Raw genomic sequence first — 13709 nt, forward strand, 5'->3', positions numbered from 1 at the left:
GGAACTCCGGGAAAGACAGACAGTCTCACAGTTCCTGGGTGGCCAGGGGCGGAGTTGGTGGGGGTAGGGTGGCTCATCCAGAAGACTAAGCAAGACAGGCCGGGAGATAGCTCAGTGATAGAGTGTTCCCCTAGAATGTATGAGGGCCTGGGTTCCACCCGTGACAGCCCAAGCCAGGTCTGCTCCTCCAGGCCTCACGTTCAAGTACAGTGTTCCAGCTTCTGTGCAGCCCTGGCGTTAATTTCCTGTATTATGTAGAAACAGACGTAGGTCTGGGCCACCAACACTTTTATGATTTTTTTTTCCAGAAAACTAGGCTGTCAATAGCTTAGCGAAGTGTCCCCAGAACCCCAACCAGACCACAGCTGGCAACGATGAAATGGAAATCAGCTGCCACCAAAGAAGCAGCTGTGTGAGTGGTGGCCGCCCTGGGTTCCCTTTGGGTCCCAGAACAACCCTGCGGGACCCATCCTGCCTTGGAGGCTAGGTGGTGGTGCCCGTGTGTGCAAAGCTGGGTGGGCCCACCTGGGGAAGACCTGCCTGTCAGTTCGCAATGCCTGCTTTCCGCCTGAAGCCTGGCGCCCCTTCAAGTTGTCAGACCCTAGTTTTCCCATTGTTAAAACAAGAATAATACAAAGGCGGGCTCTGGCATGCACAGATCTCCTTTCCTGTGCCCCATTCATTTCTGCTCCCTAGGGGACGTCGGGGACTTGAGGGTTTCTAAAGACTTGGGGTCAGGCTTGCCACTGCTCCGGCCCAGGGTCGGGACCAACATGCGGCGCTTACAGCTAAACCCACAGGACCCTGGCTCTGCTGCTAAGTGAGGGGCAACACGCCCCAGCGCAGCTGCCCACTGGCTCGGGCCAGCTACAGGTCGTGCCCGCGGGGCGTCTTCTGGGCCCAGCCTAGGATGGCAGGCAGCAGCCTCCAGGCCTGAGGAATTTTCCTCTGGATCCGGCGGAGCCACGGCGTGAGGCAGCAGAAGGGCAGACCCAGCACGTCCCCGGCCGTGACCGGGAAAGTTGGCGCGTACCGCCCCTGTCCCCCGCCCCCTGCCCTCCCGCCCCCCGCCCCCTCACCCACGCGGCCGCCGCCGCCGCCGCCGGACACTCACCGCGGGGTCTGTCCCCAACCTGCGCGGCCGTGCTGCCATCGCCCGGCGCCCGCTGACACCGGAGCTCCCTCGGCTGTTATCTGCTGGGCGGCGCGGGGCGCGCGGGCAACTTACGAGGCATCTGGCTAAAAATACAGCCGCCCCCCACCCCCCTCCGCGCACGCCTGCTCCGGCGCCCCGACCCTGCGCGCCGCTAACGCCACCGGGTCATTTTCACTCCATTAACGCGCCAGGCGGGAAAGCGCAGCGCCACGATCGCCGCCTTCGCCACGTTCGGGGGTGGGGATGGGAGGGGGGCGCGGGAACAGGCCCCGCCACCACCGAGCCCCACAGGCCACCGAGCTGCAGGTGCGGCTGCTGAAGCTGGAGCCGGGCACACGCGGCCAATGCAGCCAAGGAGCTCCAAGCTGCACAGCGCTCTTGCCCTGCCTCGGCCGCCAGGGAACCTGCCGCCGCCGCAGGCCAGCGTGAGCTCAGCAAAGTCTGTTTGCGCCCCGTGGCTGATTTGTATATTTCCAGCTCTTCCATCATATCCGAGGCTCTAGATTAAAGAGCTTATTCCAGAGTCTGTGCCAGAGCCCCAGTGAATGAAGCCGAGGAGCTAAGGACAGGCGCGTTACTACGGCCTCCCGTTTTGAGGTGGCCTGGTTGAAGTACCCAGGTTTCTGCTCTGGGACGGTTACCCACCTTTTCCTGTGGTCATTTCAGGGGGTGGTGGTGTCAAAAGCATGTCAGGGGCTGGTGTAGTGTTGGGAGTGACACTGATAACTTTCACAAGCCAGGCCAACCGACTGATGAGAAATGGTCAGGAAAAGCTGCCCCAGGCGACATGGGTTCTTGCTCTGTCTCCTCCAGTGACAGTTGACATCACACAAACGCTCTTTTACCAACCCTGCTGTGGGGCTTGTCCAGCAGTGTCTTGTGTGAAGTGAGAATGCAGGACACCTGTACACTAATGGACATTATCTCACTTAGACCTCAGTCACCTGTGAGCTGGACAACGCTGGGTTCAGAGGTCCATAGTGCAGGCCAAGGTCACCCACCACCAGGAAACAAAGGCTCAGGGGGCCCCAGCCAAACTGATCATTCCATGAATAGCCCTGTCAAGGTTCCTAAGGAAAGTGGGCAGTGGGCTTGGGAAATGGCTCAGTAGATAAGGTCTGCCATAAAAACGTGAGGTTCAGATCCCCAGAACTCATACAAAAGCCAGACAGACCTGGTGGCCTCATGGAATCCCAGCATTTGAGTTGGAAAGTCGGGGGATTCCCGGGGACGCTGGCTAGCCAGACTCTCTGGAATTAACAGGCAAGCTCTGGGCTCTGTGAGAAACTCTGCCTTAATAAAGAAAGTGAAGTCAAGAGAAACACCTGACAACAACTTTGGTGTTCCACACACATGGGCTCATACAACGAGCCTACACACACACATACACACACATGCATCCACATACAAACACATACACATCACATACATGCAAAATAAAAAGAAAGTGTGCAGTGCCGGGAGAACAAAGGAGATGACTGGGAGACCATGGAACAGACTAAGGCGTTTGTCAAAGAGACGGTATCAGTAATGAGCAAGAGTTGTCCAAGAGGCATACCAATGCAACCAGATCTATTTGAAGTCAGAAATATCACAGGTCTCCAGGCCCGAGGCCCCCAACACCAATGCAGGCTGAATTTGAAGACAGGCACACTCTTCAAGACTCTGGGAAATGCCCATAGTGCTGAACCAAACTGCAAGTGTTACCGTCTTCCCCATTGCTGAAATACAGGACATCCTATAGATCTCCTGGCCCTGTGCTCCTTAAAACTGCCTCTCAGGTCTACCCAAAGCCACTGCACAGAGAGCTTCAATGAATAAGTTATGGTTACCGGAACAGTTCTGATTGCAGCCCAGTGAGCATCCCAGGGGATAGATAGCACAGCTCCCTTCTAACATTAATATTTAGAGAGAGAAAGCACCCTGCTCAAATGGAAGATAAATAACTTGTTTTGTTTTTTACTTTCAGAAAAATCACGTGACTTACAGAAAGCACTGAGAGGCTGTTTTCAAGCTATCTGAAGTGTGACTAACTTATTAGGAATTGCATATTTACCATGCACAATTTGGTAAGTTCTGATATTCGCATACCTCTAGAATACCATCACTACAATTAAAATAAGGAACATACAGATCGCTTCCAAGGTTTCTTGGGGCCCCTTTGGTCAATTATCTGCCTCCTGCCTGCTGGTCTACATTCTTAGGTTAGACATCCTAACAGATATATGGCAATATCTCACGGTGGTTTTAATTTGTATTTCCCTTCATAAGTAATAATATCTTTTCAGGTACACACCTGTTATCTACCTCTCTTTTTTAGCAATGTATTTGTTCATATCTTTTGCTCATCTTAAAACCGAATTATTTATTCCTATTTAATATCTGTGTGTGTGTGTGTATGTGTGTGTGTGTGTGTGTATGTGCGCGCGCATGTGAATCATGCTAGGAATCAAACTAGGGCCTTGTGCACACTAGGAAAACACTCTACCTCTGAACTACAGTCATGGCCTTTTGTTTATAAAGTTCCTTCTATTCAGAGTATCTGTCTGAAAAGTAGTGTTAGCTGAAATCTTATGAGTGAAACATTCAAGGATTAATACCAAAAGCTCTCAGTCCAATTTTGAAATCTAATTCTATCATTCCCAAGCCCGGTACTCTTTGTGGTTTATAACGGTGTGGATTATATACAACCACAGACAAAATGATGAGATACCCTCAGTGGGCCAGAAATTGCGCACAGCCCACGTGACTATGCATGGAAAGGAAAAGCCACTGAGATTGTGAAAGGACTTTTGTACCCAGGACCGACAAGAATTTTGGAAATATCCATACCCCCATTGGGATTGAGATTCTGAAAGCTACGAATGGAAAAGATCAACCAAGGTCGGAGAGGGGAAGGAACGATACACCCACAGGCATGCTGTTCAGTAAGTCCTGAGTTGAAAGGAATACTGAAGATCAACACAAAAGAAAAGCTGGCTCTCAAGGCATGTGCTCCTCCGGGCCTAGAGTTAGCCTCTGAGAAACTTGAATTCCCCAGTGTCCTTTCCCAAGCTCGGTAGCCTCACACCATGACTGAATTATAAGCACCCCACTGCAGAGATGGCTAGATCCTCACGGTCTGTATTCCCTACTCATTCTCGGTACGACTGGAACAGAGCTGGGCTGATTTTCAAGGCTGACATTACAGTCCATGCCTACATGTCATCAGGATGCTATATGCCATGGGATGGAAGTGATGTAGAAACGACCAGGCCGGACAAAACATTCTAGCTGCAAGGGAAGAGACAATTCGACTCACAATTCATAAACGCGTGTCATGGGGATGACAATGGAAACTGGTAGATAGATTTCCAAGGTTCTATTTGGGCCCTGGGGACTCAGAGACATCGTTTCTAGCCACCATTGTTACTACACTCTTGGACCACAAATATGGTCTCGCTCTTTCTCATCTCCCGTGTTTATCCTACATCAAGATGCTACACTTTCCAAAGCTTGTTGTGCCTACTGTGCCCAGAATAGCTGCTCATAGTATCCATGGGGATCTTCCCCAACTCACAGCAGAACTGGTGGGCTGAAGTAAAGGCAGAAGCTGCTGGCAACACTTCTAGACTCCCTCTTCTAGCCCATAGTTTCCCAGGCTCTGCAGCTTCCCCAAGCTTGTCAAATTCTTTCCAGTCTTTCCATAGTTCCCTCACTTGAAAAGCATAATGAAGTGCTAGGGTCTCAGCTGAGGAATGGAGTCGCTTGAAACCATGTCAAGGAGACCACACTAGGAGGAGGAGAGACTAGCTGGACTTGCTTAGACATCTCTGCTCCCCTCAGGAGCTGAGGTTGGAGGATAGTGAATTCTCGGCCCGTCCAGTCTACACAGTGAGGCCTTGTCTCACGGAGGGGGAGGGTAGGCGGCTTGGTAAAGTGGGAAGTTCCCAGGTTGACGGACATTTTATAGGCTGTGCCTGGCCTCCCTACCCACCCCAGGGGCTATTCATTCTTTAGCTCTTCTTAAACTTGGGAGAACACTTTTGGGATGGTTTGTTTGTTCAGAAGCCTGAAACAGAGTCCCAAGAGAACGAGGTTCTCAGCTCAACAAGCCTCCAGGATGCTGAGGTATAGGGGTGAGCTTTGCTGACTAATATGGTATGCAAGATGGCTCTCCCATAGAACAGGGCATCAGAGTTATGAACCAGGGCAAAGGCAGTGAGCGTCCCAGCGCCTCAGGCCCCACCCCAGCTGCCCTGCTATAACTTTCCATGAAATAGTAAAGACTTGGAACTCACTTGACAGCAACAGAAATCTGCTTTCCTAGGTAGCTTTACACCCTGGCTGTGAGCAGGTCACACTGTGGGTGAGCTGACATGCTTCCATGAGGAAGAATGCATTTCTGAACACTGCCTTCCACAGCAGGGAAGCAAAATCAATTCTGTCTACCTGTCCAAGGGTCACATGGCAGACATGAAAATGCCCGCTGCTCTCTGATACCTGGTAGGCACCTGCTCAGTGACAGCTGACACATCCTCTCTCTCTCTCTCTCTCTCTCTCTCTCTCTCTCTCTCTCTCTCTCTCTCTCTCTCTCTTTTCTTCCCAGCTGAGGCTTTTTCTAAACCTTTCTCTCAGATGTCTAGAGAGTGCCTCTGATCTGGTTTCTACCCTGGAAAAACTGGGTCCTAAAAGAGGACCCCAAGGGTCCCCAGATCTCTGGGCTTTGCATACGCTGTCTTCCATGTGCAATTTTCTATGCTACCAAACAGCTCTCAAGATGCAGCTCTGTGGACCTGGTACCCCCAGTCAAGGGCCCATCTGATGGCCCCTTGTAGCATCGTCCTGCTCATCCACAGGAACAGCTTTGCTCTAGTCCCTTCTCTATCAGTCTGTCCATCACCCACACAGGGAGTCACCCTGGCTCCTAGGGACTCTGGGCACCATTGATAAGGGCGTGTCTGAGGTACTCCGCCCTTTACTGAGAAAGACAGGAGGTTTATCACCCTTAGGAGGCGGGAGTGGACCACCCAGTGGAGTGTGGGAGGCATCAGGAGTGTCAGGGCCACAAAAGCGTTCTTCCTCACATATATAACTGCCTCCAACACTCTCCTCACCAAGTAACTAGGAAGGATCTTCATGAATGTTTCAGAAAACATTGAATGTTTTGTTCTGTTGAATGGCTAAGGGTGCAGTTCAGTGGTACAGTCTGTACTTAGTATGCATGAGGCCCTCAGCAAAATAAGTAGCTATCTAAATGTTACGTAGAGTTGCATAAGAAACACAGCATGGCTGCCTTATGCCCACGTGGCTCCTCTGGACACTCATATCAGGGCAGCAGGAAAAGAGAGAGAAAACCCTGGCTGTTCCTCTTTCACAGTCTGTGGTGAGCTCCCAGTAGCTAAAAGGGTAACCCTGGGCACCCAGCCTCCCGGAGTGCAGTGGTGGCATGTGGGGGACTATTTAGGGAGGTGACCGGGGCTGGGTATCAGGTCCCACAGGGTTGGCACTAATGTCTGTCATGTTCCTTTTAAGAGGGTTGGACACCTTGGAGTCTATTTTTAAACTCATAAGAAAAACTCTGCATGGATTCCATGGGGCCTTTGGCAAATTGGAGATAATCACGGTGTGGGGGTGTCAGAGTGTGATGGAATCCAGGACTTTCTCCTCACATACACATGGGGGTTTCCCAGTTCCTGGAATCAGATGTGACACAGGACGGCTTGAGTTACAGGCCGACTGGTTGGCACAGCGTTGGCGGTATTTGAGTCTGAACGAGCCCATAAGTTGGAAGACTTGTCTGTGCTGGCTGTGTCTTCTCAGTGCTAAGCTTTTTTTTTTTTTTTTTTTTTTTATACCTCTGAATCCTCGTGTGAAAACTCCATGTTTTTGTATATCTTTCAAATATCATATGTTCTGGAACACCTGCCCCTTCTAGCACTGCGGAGACTCCAACCAAGAATTTGCCAATAACATCCAAGCCAAGCGTGACCTCCCTGGCGGCCACTGTACTCAGCACCTGGGAAACCCAGTCCCTAGTCTGGAGAGAAGAGGGCTGGAGATTAGACCAAGTGGCAAGTCTGCAGGAGACAGAATTATTTTCCCAATAGTGAGCCTTAAACAGGTTCCAATGTCACTGCAGCTCATCAAAATGCCAGATGAAGAGCACAGACTGTTTCCTGTACAAACGCAGATCCAAACTGTAATCTCCCCTTTTCTTTTTGGTAGGAGAGGGAACTGGAATTCCTAAAGAATGACATGCCTTGAGCACGAAAACATTCCCCTTGGGGCCACCAGGAGTGAGGAGAGGGCAAGGCCTCCTTACAGATCCTCTCACTTTGGAACTCACAGGCCCAGCAGGGAGACAGTACCTTCCTAGAGATGAACAGGACCAAACTGAGTCCCAGCTCAACCAAACACAAGCTTCTTCCAGACTTGGCCAAAACAACATATGTGAGTATTGGCATGATGCTGCCACAATCAGAGACACCATACATAGCAGCTGAGTTAGCATCTCAATGAATTTAATCTCTTCCCATTTTAAAGAGAGCCATATCTGGGCAAAACAACCCACCTTCAAAGCTGGTAGGCTAAACTGTTCATGAGCTATTATGCCCTGCTCCATGAGCTATTATGTATTGCTCCATGAGCTATTATGGCCCTGTTAGGACATCCTCAGAACCACTGTTTTCTAAGGTAGTTTCACTCTTTTCTTACGTCCCATCCAAGAGCTCTGGGCCATGCATCTAGAAAGAACCATACCCCATTCCTCACCTCTCTGACTTTCCCCACTCCCTCCATGAGATACATGGCCAAGTCCAGGCCCATGGGAGGCATTTGAGGTACTCAGTTCTGCCATGGTCCCTACCTCCTTGTTAAGGGAGAGAAGATGTGGGGATGACGGGAGGTGCAGACTTTGTTTATTTATTTATTTATTTATTTATTTATTTTTAGCAGATGAGGTCTCACACAGTTATCCAGGCTGTTTCTGGAGCTCACTGTAGTCCAGGCTGACCTTGAGCTCACAACAATCATCCTGTCCCAGCCTCCAGAGTGCTTTAACCCCGGGCATAAATACGCTTCTAAGAGCATCCCCATCACCGAGGGCAGGGGCCCATGCCACATAGCTCTGCTTGTCTCCTGTGGACAGGAGCTGGCTGTGTGTGCGGCTGATGCTTCAGAAATGAGCTGCTGACGGGGAACTGTAGGGAAACGGAACACATTTGGAGCCGCATGTGAGCTGCTTTGCCAGGGTGGTCCCACTTACTAAACTATCTCTGGTGTTTCCAAACGTTAAGGACAGTTTCTCTCCAACCTGCTACTGTGGGGAAAAAAAAAAAACACCCACGCTGGGGAAATTGCGACGCTACACTGGCACCCACCCTGCTGACATGGACTCTTTTTTAAGGTGCTAAACGGACTGGACGACTTGCAGTGAGTCCTGCCGTTCTTGAGGAATAGTGGAGGATGCTCTCGCACAGTTCTATGGGTAACACTCACCTGGGGGCAGGCTGGGGCTCTTCCCTCCCTTGGAAATGCAAGCCTGCCCCAAAGGGACAAGCCTGTGGAGCAGGCAGAGCCAAACAGTGACCCACTTAGACCCCTCCTATGACTGAACAAGTCCTCTTCAAGAGGCAGAAGACGAATGGCCCACCGCCAGCCACAGCAATGGCGGCCTGCAGCTCCAGAGGGGCTCGTGCCCCGACGTCTGCCACCAGGAAAGGAGCACCAAGGACCAGGATTTGGACGCCTGCCACAGCACTGGCCCAGGATGACTCCCTTTGGTGACAATGAAATGTGGATAAAAGAGCAGGAAGGGGAAGGCTCTGAAAAGAATCACTGAAATGTATGAGCCAGACACTGTTCAAAGCACTTCAGATGGCATGACATGTTTAATCCTCGGCCTCCTCCAGGTACCTACTATCATTACCCGCCCCCCCCCCCCCCACTCTCTACAAAAGCAGCAGCAGAGACATAGACACCCCAAGTAACCTGCCCCCACATCACCCAAGGTTGACACAGGGGTCTGGGCTTAGTTCTCTCAGAGGGGCTGGAGGTATGATGAGATGAGGTGAGAAAAGAGAATTTCAGGATTTTATAGGAGGAACTGCTAGAGCATCATTTTTGGGGATTCTCTTTATTCATATGAGACCCCAGGCACTAGTCAAAGACCCACGCAATGCAGGCTCTTTAAGTCACCGTCCACAGGAAAGTAGGCTCCCCAGGATGTGGTGACAGGTCACTGACCGGAGATTGTCCTTTTCAAGAGCAGTGGGAAAACAGTCTTGCAACAGTGAACTTGACCTGACCCCGTCTACTCCCACCGAGCTCCCTGGAGTTATAGCACCAATGGCAATCCTGATGTTTTAGCCACGCTGCCCCCATCAGGAGAAAAAAAGGTCTCCAAGGCAAGTGCTAACCCTGTCCTGCTGGTCCTGTGTCCTCAGAAAGGATACATTAGCTACTTGTCTCATGGCTGGTACAAAAGGCCCGGCAACAGCAACTGAAGAAAGGAAGGATTGGCTCTAGTTTATAGCTGGAGGGATACATTCCATCATGGCAGGGAAGGCACAGAACCCAGAGGAGAAGGGGGCATCGGGTCCCATTGCAGGAAGCAGAAAACGGTGAATGCTTCTCTGCATTTACTTCAGAGCCCCAGCCCATGAACCAGTTCTACCTACAGTGGGTGGGTCTCCCCACTTCAGTGAACCTAACCTAGATAACCCCCACAGGTATTCCCAGAGGCTAATCTAGTCTAGATAATCCCTTGCAAGCATCACCATAGATTATTTTGTAGGTGATTCTATACTCCACCAAGTTGACAGTCTAGATGAACCATCATCACATGTGATGACCAAAGAGACCGAGATTGGTCTCTTGCCTTCCAGCCCCATGGTAGGGGGCTGACCTACTAGATGTACACTGACTTCTGAGATTCCCTCTCTCTGCCCAGTCCCAAAGCATTGCAAAGTACAACTCAGGTTAAACTACCACCCTGGACCCTACAGCTCAGTCCACCATATCTCCGCCCTATTTTCTCTTCACTGGCAAGGCACTGAGAGCGGGCGCCATACGTAACATCTTGTATGGATCTCATCATTCTGATTAATTGAATGGAGACCATCACCTTTCTGTTTAATTTTTCTTGTGGATTCTGGCTGGCTCCCCTTTAAACTATCTTTTAATGCAATATTTATGTCTCCCTTTTTATAATTATTTAAATAAAAAGGCAAGGACTCGGCTACACTGAACATCACTCCGCTCTGCTCCCCTGCAGAAAACCCCTCCCACAGTGGGGGACCCCGCTCCCCTCTCCCCCCCCCCCCGGGTCCATCTGAACATCTCTAACATACATAGTGACAGAGTAAGTCTGGATGTTCCTCTCCCTCTTTAAACACTATCTTTACCCAGTGTCAGGAATGGGTTACCGCTTTTGGAGTTGTTGGCCGCAGAGGTCTCATAGATCCCCAAATTTTCGGGGCTCCTGCTAATGCCCTTGGTTACCCCCCCCCGTGCACCCCCCAGAACTTGATGGCATGACCCTATTGCTGAAGACACTGCATAATGAGTCACAGGACATGGAGAAATCAGGCCGGTACTGACCAGGAAGCTTCATCCCTATTGGCTAGCTTTTATAGTGCTGGGAGGGACAAGAAGAGAAAGGCGGGGCCAAGAAACTGTGGCTGGACAGGTCACAGGCTCTAAGGGAAAACCCCACTGCTATAATCCTGCTTTATAGTCTCACTGGAGAAGCTTCTTTTTCAGTAGATGAACGCTTAAGGCAGAGAGACCCACGACTAGTCAAGATGCAGAGGACAAGAGACGGCAGAATGCCCGGCCCTAAACGGGAGATCTGTATCACAGCCTTTCCCGCCCCACAAGGCCCGGGGGTCACTGCAAAAGAGGGCCAGGGAGGTTGTGGATGGTTCTAAGGGCACAGTGCTCTCTGGGTACAACCGAGCAGTTGCACAGGTAAGCCCATGGCAGTTGTGGCAACGTTCACAGGACCCGTGTGTGCTGAAACCAGAGAAAACCAAAGGACGAGGAGTCAGCAGAGAGAGGCAAGTCTATGTGCGTAAGCACGCTTTTCCAGTGTCCCAAAGATGTGGACATCGGGGCCGTGGATGACTAGGAAGCTCAGAAACTCTGAGGAGCAAAGAGAAGAAGCCAGGACTTCTGGCTGGGACCAGGCTGGAAGGCACTCTCAGGAGAATCTGTTCCGTTGGCAGCCTGGGATGCTGTATTGTGGGCACTTTGTCCAGGCCACTTCCGGTGTGCTTCCCACAGGCAAGTGCAACCAGCCCTCAGGATCCCCCTGGAGAGTGGCCTGAGCACAGCCACGCAGGTAACAGACCAAGTTCACCTCCGCTGGATTTTTAACCAACAGCCTCCAATTATTTCCTCTTCTACTCCAACTGAATTCATAAATAGGACAGCGTGTCTCCAAGGCCTGTAGGAGTTTGCTATGCTAACCCGAGTGACTCAGGATTACAGCATCTACTCTCTCTCCTCCCCCTCATTGGATGAGACATCTCCCTTGCTGGAGGGAGGGTGGGTCCTAGTCAATCCCTGGTGGGTGTCACCGGGGGTGATGAGGTAATGGTTTTCCTGAGTCTGAGGCTCTTCAGGGGAGCTCTCTTCCTCCTCCAGGAGTCGATTTGTTCATGTTCTTGGAAGGGTGAATGTGGCATCTTTGTGTAGAAAGCTTGCAGTGTGGCCAAGCAATTTAAGATAACGGGTCGAAAGTAGGTTGGAGAGTGTAAGGCTCAGTTGCCTAGAAGCTGGAAATAAGGGGCTAGGGGAGGTGGGCTAGGAATGGATGCTCAGGGCTGGGAATGAAGGCTATGGGTGGGTGTAGGGAGGCTGGGGAAGGAGATGGGGGAGTGGAGATTGGCAGCTGGGTCTGGGGAGGGGAAATACGGAGAGGAGGACACTGCTGGACTCACTGCTCTTTCTTTGGGCAAGGGTGTGTGGAGTTTACTAAAGGAATTACCAACTGGAGCACAGGCCAATGTCTATATGTGCAAAATCTCGCCGTCGTCTTTACCAGTGTCTCCCTCTGGAAGGCCTCAGTGAGAAGGTACTCTATTGGACAAGAAGGCAAGCTACTCTGAGGTTGGGACATCTTCCAACACACAGACATACACTCCTCAGCTCCCTTAACCTCCCTTCTCCTCAAGTTAGCCCAGAGTCCTGGCAAATCCCACGAGTCTTGACTAGTGGTCTCTTGTGTCATGATTCCAAGAGACCCCTCTTGAATACCATGTGAACCCACTTACTCCCCTGGCCCAGCAGAACTGTGCAAACAGGCAACGTGGCCCCACATTCCAGAGTGTCAGGGTGCCGTGGAAGAGACCTATCTAGGCCCTCAAAGGCTCAGGGTACCCAAGCTCAAAGCACTCTCCTCCCTCAACAGATGCTCAAGTTGGGCCACAAGTCACTGGACCATCTACTCTTCAATTTCTACCTCCACAAAATGAGATCTCCTTTCCTAGTGGAGTCATCATGTGGAAATGACTCAGCTGTGTGTCCAGCAAGCCTGTTCCCTGAATATCTGTGAGCCCTAGCCCAGCCCTAGGTAATTTTATAATTCTGGGAGAGACAGGGTAGAACCATCTCATGCTGTGGGATGTTCTGTAGGTCCTGTGGGAGCCCATTCTTGGGTTCTTTGTGGCGTTACCCAGCAGGTCCGTATAGAGGATGATTAGGACCATGGGCCTGAGTGCAGGTGTTTGAGATGGTCTGCACTTGGCTGTGCTGGGGGATGGTCTGTATGTCAAGTTGCTCTGATTGGTTAATAAATAAAACCTGATCGGCCGTGGCTAGGCAGGAAAGATAGGTGGGACTAACAGAGAGGAGATATAAAAGGACAGAAAGGCAGAAGGAGACGCTGCAGCCGCCGCAATGACCAGAGAGGCTGCAGCCGTCGCCATGACCAGAGACACTGCAGTCGCTGCCATGACTAGCAGCATGTGAAGACGCCAGTAAGCCACCAGCCACATGGCAAGGTATAGATGTATGGAAATGGATCAATTTAAGATAAAAGCACAGTTAGCAAGATAAGGACAGTTGGCAAGAGGCCTGCCACGGCCATACAGTTTGCAAGCAATATAAGTGTCTGTGTTTATTTGGTTGGGTCTGAGTGGCTGTGGGACTGGCGGGTGACAAAGATTTGTCCTGACTGTGGGCGAGGCGGAAAAATCAAGCTACATTTGGCGCCCAACGTGGGGCTAAAGAAAAAAAGGGTTAAAGAAAAAAAAGGGAAGAAAAAAAAAAAGGGACTAAAGAAAAAGGACAAATGAACAGGGATAAAGGTCGGTGTTATGAAAAAAAAAATACTAAAGACAAAGTCCCTTAACCAAGAGGCGCTCCAATAAAGTGTGATCTGAGAAGAATCCTCGCGTGGTGGTAAAGAGGATTCAGAACTCAACACACGGAGCGGTGACGTCGGTAAGTTCTCCAGGAACGGTGACGTCGGTAAACGCCCCACAGTTCCTAATTCTCTCTCTCAAATGAGCGGCAGCCGCCGGTTTGAGTTACTGGCGGGTTCCTGGTGTGTGTGCTTAACCTGCAG

General features: G+C 50.9%; 1 protein-coding gene across 12 annotated transcripts in view; it reads right to left on the reverse strand.

Annotated features, from left to right (window-relative positions):
• Positions 1–13709, reverse strand: part of Ank1 (ankyrin 1) — a 190189-nt gene that overhangs the window by 94715 nt on the left and 81765 nt on the right. For 2 of the 12 annotated variants that reach the window (XM_076553632.1, XM_076553630.1), the window contains exon 1: positions 1115–1272. The exons of 9 other annotated variants lie outside the window; for them this stretch is intronic. In XM_076553632.1, coding sequence (XP_076409747.1) covers positions 1115–1153 — 39 coding nt within the window. In that variant the 5' untranslated portion in view covers positions 1154–1272. Of the gene's footprint in view, positions 1–1114; positions 1282–13709 lie in introns of those variants that run through there. One more of the 12 variants, XM_076553634.1, reaches the window with a different exon arrangement.

This window comes from Peromyscus maniculatus, chromosome 17 (assembly GCF_049852395.1).
Source record: "Peromyscus maniculatus bairdii isolate BWxNUB_F1_BW_parent chromosome 17, HU_Pman_BW_mat_3.1, whole genome shotgun sequence".
Classification (NCBI taxonomy): domain Eukaryota; kingdom Metazoa; phylum Chordata; class Mammalia; order Rodentia; family Cricetidae; genus Peromyscus; species Peromyscus maniculatus.